General features: G+C 37.5%; 1 protein-coding gene across 1 annotated transcript; it reads left to right on the top strand.

Annotated features, from left to right (window-relative positions):
• Nucleotides 1-783: 783 nt before the first annotated feature.
• Nucleotides 784-1296, top strand: LOC132178121 (uncharacterized). Its single transcript, XM_059590575.2, has one exon. It carries the CDS (start codon nucleotides 784-786, stop codon nucleotides 1294-1296), a length of 513 nt encoding a protein of 170 aa, XP_059446558.2.
• Nucleotides 1297-4978: the final 3682 nt, after the last annotated feature.

Here is a 4978-nt window from a genome sequence, read left to right as displayed (position 1 = left end):
AAGGTTTTTCCCCCAGGAATGTCTAGTCAAGAAAGGAAGAGGTTGATGTCTATATCTAGACAATACCATTGGGATGACCCCTATCTATTCAAATTCTGCCCTAATCAAATCATTAGAAGGTGTGTCTCAGAAGAAGAGCATTGGAGCATTCTTCAGCATTGTCATCAGTTTGCTTGTGGAGGACACTTTGGGGCCAAGAGAACAGCACTTAAGGTATTACAATCTGGTTTCTATTAGCCAAATGTATTCAAGGATGCCTTTTTGTTTTGCAGCTCCTGCGATAGATGCTAGAGGACAGGTAACATCTCATCCAGAAATCAAATGCCATTGCAAAATATTTAGGAGGTGGAGCTCTTCGATATATGGGGTATTGATTTCATGGGTCCATTTCCTAATTCATATGGTTATTTGTATATCCTTGTGGGTGTGGATTATGTGTCTAAGTGGGTCGAGGCTGTCCCCTCAAAGACTAATGATCACAAAATGGTTGTGAAGTTTTTGCAGGACAACATCTTCCCTAGATTTGGGACACCACAAGCAATAATTAGTGATGGAGGAAGCCACTTCAACAATTATGCCTTTGCTTGTTTGATAAAGAAGTATGGCATCACTCATAAGGTTGGAACTCCATACCATCCCCAAACCAGTGGCCAAGTGGAGATCAGCAACAGAGAAATCAAAGTTATCCTTGAAATGATAGTGAACCCCAATAGGAAGGATTGGTCACTACGCTTGAATGATGCACTATGGGCCTATAGGACTGCTTACAAGACACCTATCGGTATGTCTCCATATCGGTTAGTCTTTGAGAAAGCATGCCATCTACCAGTGGAGTTGGAACACAGAGCATATTGGGCCATCAAGCAGTTTAACTTTGATATGAAACGAGCTGGCAACAAGAGGAAGCTACATCTCAATGAACTGGAGGAATTACAGCGAGATGCATATGAGAGCGCCAAGCTCTACAAGGAAAGGACCAAAGCATATCATGACAAACAACTACTCAGGAAGGAGTTTCATGTAGGACAAAACGTGTTGATTTATAATTCAAGATTGAAACTTTTCCCTGGTAAGCTCAAGTCAAGATGGTCTGGACCTTGTATTATTACTCAAATTTTCCCTCATGGAGAGTTGGAGGTTCACAATCCAAAAAGCAATCGCATATTCAAGGTTAATGGACATAGAGTAAAGCCATATCTCGAAGTGAAATTGGTACCAAGAGATGAAGATCTGGCACTCCAATCTACCCCCTATGCACCACCACCATCTGGAGCATCTACTTCTAGACAGCAATGAGCAGGGACCACTATCTAGCTGAAGACATAAAACTTAGCGCTCACGGGAGGCACCCCATAGTTTATCCTTTCATTTTGTTTAGTGTGTTTTAAGTTCAATTTTTATTTATTTAGTTTTTGTTTTGTTTCTTTTTACTTGTGTTTTCTTATTTTGCAGGGACAAGTGTGCTTCACTTCAAGTTTGGGGGTGTGCTATGAGCCATGCTTCCCAAGATCATGTCGACCATCTCCAGGGTACATTCCTTCCTTTATTTAGACACATTGGGGACAATGTATCATTTAAGTTTGGGGGTATGGGCACACATGATTGTTCACACACTTTGTCCCAAGTTAATATTAGTTGTTGTTTGGTGTGTTTGTTTGTTTATTCAAAAAAAAAAAAAAAGAATTGTATGCATGATCATGTTTGCCCTAAAATTTTAAGTTGATCTAAAAGAATCTTGGTTTGAATTCATCAATGAGCTTAAAATTTTGAACACATGATCTGATGAATGAATCTATTAGTTTGATTACTTGTTTAGGACAGTTGAAAAATCACATGTTTGATCTGGTCACACAAGCACATTAGGACATAATCTGTGAGGTATGAAATGAGGTCTGATATGCGTGTTTCTGCATCTTGGATGAAATTTGATGACTTATTAGATGACACTATGGCACATATAGTGATGAAAAAAAAAAAGATGTGAAATAAATGATCATTGATGGCTTTTCACTAAGTAACTGGACATCTTGCCTCAAAGCATTGAGTGTTCACGTCAAAAGGTGAAAATTTTGGATTTGAACAATGTCATGGTTAGTTTGGTTATGTAGCCTCTTTGACTCGAGTTAGTAGGTCCTTAGGGGTGTCTCTACACCTAATGCCCTAAAACCATCTGGTTTGGGAGTCATTGACTTAACACTCGCTACAAGGGTCAATTAGAAAGCTTAAGGGAACCGAACATTGCAGAACCTGACCAAAAAAAAAAGCGAAAGAAGAAACTATGCCATGGTTGTTCATTCTAATAGGGATTTCAATGAATTTTGAGATATGGAGACGTTACATATTGGAAAGATTTGGAAGCCTCACAATTTTGTGCTAATTCACTTTACATTGTTTTCAAACTTGTGATGTTTTAGCATGTCTTTTCTAAGTAATTGCACTTTGAGATTCCAATTTATTGTGAAAATGGAGTTCATTTTTTTTAAGCTTTCTAATGAATGAAAGTCATGATCTTGAAGTGATGCTTTAATTTTGAGATAACATGAATTGTGCATGATGTTTGTGGGTAACATTTCGAGAAAACCCTCACGAGACTTCACTCGTCCTCTAGAGAATTCCTAGAGGTTTAAAAGGCTTGTTGCATATGCTAAATGCAATCGTACATCCCACGAAAGATGGATTTATCTTTTTGTTTTCTCTTTTCCATTTTGTTTTTAAGTTTTGTATTGCTAAGGGACTAGCAAAATGTAAGTTTGGGGGTGTGTTAAGTACTAAAATATTAATATTTTCAGCCCTTAACTTGCATATTTTAATCCTTTGGTTTTAGTTAATTAGGTCATTTTAATTCATTCTTGTGTTTTCCACACTTTTATAGGCTTTCGGAAGAAAATGAAGTAAATCTTGAAGATTTGGGCTCAAAGAGAGAAAATGGGAAAAGTCGGAGCCCTTGACACTGCAATCGATTGCAGGTCCCCTACGATCGAGCGCAGTACCAGAGAAGACAAAGTGTGAAGCAGCCATGTGCGATCGAGCGCACACGGGTTGCGATCGATCTCACCCGTGCGCAAAGGACATATCAAGTGGCGGCCAGACTGCTAATATTTTCATATTAGGGTTTTTCAACTCCCAATTGTAATAGGTTTTGAAACCCTACGAAATTCCTAGGTTTACTAGTTTGTCAAGGACTTCTAAAGCCAATAAATAGACCCTTAAGTCTCTAGAGTAGGAAGACTTTTAGAAGGAGAAGAATTGGAGCTCTTCTAGTTCAAGTTTTGGCTTTATTCTTTTCTTTTCTTTTCTTTTATGAAGATGTTTAACATCAACTTTATGTGTAGCTAATATATTTAGTAAGGCTAGATTGAAGCCCTAGTTATGTTTAGTTAATATTTCAATATTGGCGCCTTTATAATGATCATGTTGTGCTATTTAACTTGATTAATATCTGCTTGCATGAATTCCTCATATGTGTGTGCCTGATCAACATATGCATGTGGTATCGACTAGTTAGTTAAATCAATTTGGATGGCCGAGTCTTGGGTTTAATAAAAGTAACAAAAGAATCCACACCGCGGTTCTTGGGTTAATCAACATGGGGAACTGGAAGTATACGCCCATGCCCTAGGCCTCATGTGTTTGTCGATTTCTATAAAGTATATGCTTTCCTAAGGAACAACTTAGACACCATGCTAAATCCCTTAGAAAAGAAAAGAGTTAGAGTATACGCCATGCCTAACTCGTTGCTTAGGGAAATCTATAGCTTAAGAAGTATATGCCATGCCCTTAGGTTGACAAACATTAGATATGCATAACATAATCAAAGCATTGGCATATTGACATATTAGCTAAATATAATTAGTGGTGGATATCAAAACCCTACCTTTTATTATCATCACTTAAACAATCAATCTTTGTTTTACTTAAGGAATTTATTTTTAAGCAAAATTCAGCAATCCTCGTGGGAATGATCCTGTACTTGCACCTTATACTACTATGTTGACCTTCTGCACTTGCAGGTAAAACGTACAATTATTTACCTATTAATTTAGGTAGGTATTTGGCACAACAGTACAATAATTGTTTAAATTGTGTAGGTGAAGTCAGCTCGTATGAAAGCCATGCGAGATTTGAATAAAATGCAACACACAACTGGATCGAGGAGCTTCGCCAATGTTTCCCATACTAGGGTATATGTGTCAAATAGCGCACACACACACACATATATATGTATAAACATTTGTAAATCTTGTTTGCTGTTGTAGACCACCAGTGAGGGCAGGCCTCGTACGCTTGTTTAAATTGGGTAGGCGAAGTCAGCTCGTATGAAAGTCATGCGAGATTTGAATAAAATGCAACACACAACTGGAGCAAGGAGCTTCGCTAATGTTTCCCATACTAGGGTATGTGTGTCAAATAAGCAAACACGCACGCACGCACGCGCACCATAAATTTCCGCTCAAATATTGGATTGAAGTGATTCAAGCGGCATTGGAAAGATAACTCAAAATACTACAGTTCATTTTGAAATAGGATTTTCCTAATTTGGACGGTTACTATGCCAAAATTACCCCGCAATAAAAGAACACAAATCTGGACGAATCCTATTCCGATTTCAAACTTCTATTTTGACTGGGAGACAAACCTCTGAATTATCTAGGTTTAATAGGGCTTCTAGGACTTTCCTAAGACTATAAATAAACTTCTTTACATTCAAGAAAAGATAGACAATTCCAGAGACTAGTTTTGGGATACAAATTTGGAGATACAATGTAATCCAACAGCTTTTCTTTTACTTTAGTTTTTCTTTAGGTTTAGGTTTTAGTTTCATAGTCATGTGAAGCTAAATTATCAACTAAGGTTGGGGATGAAGCCTCACCAATGAAGAACAACATCGCTTTATTGTAAGTTTTTATTATTCCGATTTTATTGGTTTACTATTTCAATTGTTTGACTTCTTTTCAATATGTGGCATGATTCTTGGATA

This window comes from Corylus avellana, chromosome 4 (assembly GCF_965113065.1).
Source record: "Corylus avellana chromosome 4, dhCorAvel1.hap1.2, whole genome shotgun sequence".
Taxonomy (NCBI): Eukaryota; Viridiplantae; Streptophyta; class Magnoliopsida; order Fagales; family Betulaceae; genus Corylus; species Corylus avellana.
The sequence above is the reverse complement of the archived record's forward strand: the minus strand, read 5'-3'. Positions and strand labels throughout refer to the sequence as shown.

What these genes read in the sequence shown, in the direction of transcription:
- LOC132178121 (XM_059590575.2), top strand. Translation starts at nt 784, where the DNA reads ATGTCTCCATATCGGTTAGTCTTTGAGAAAGCATGCCATCTACCAGTG.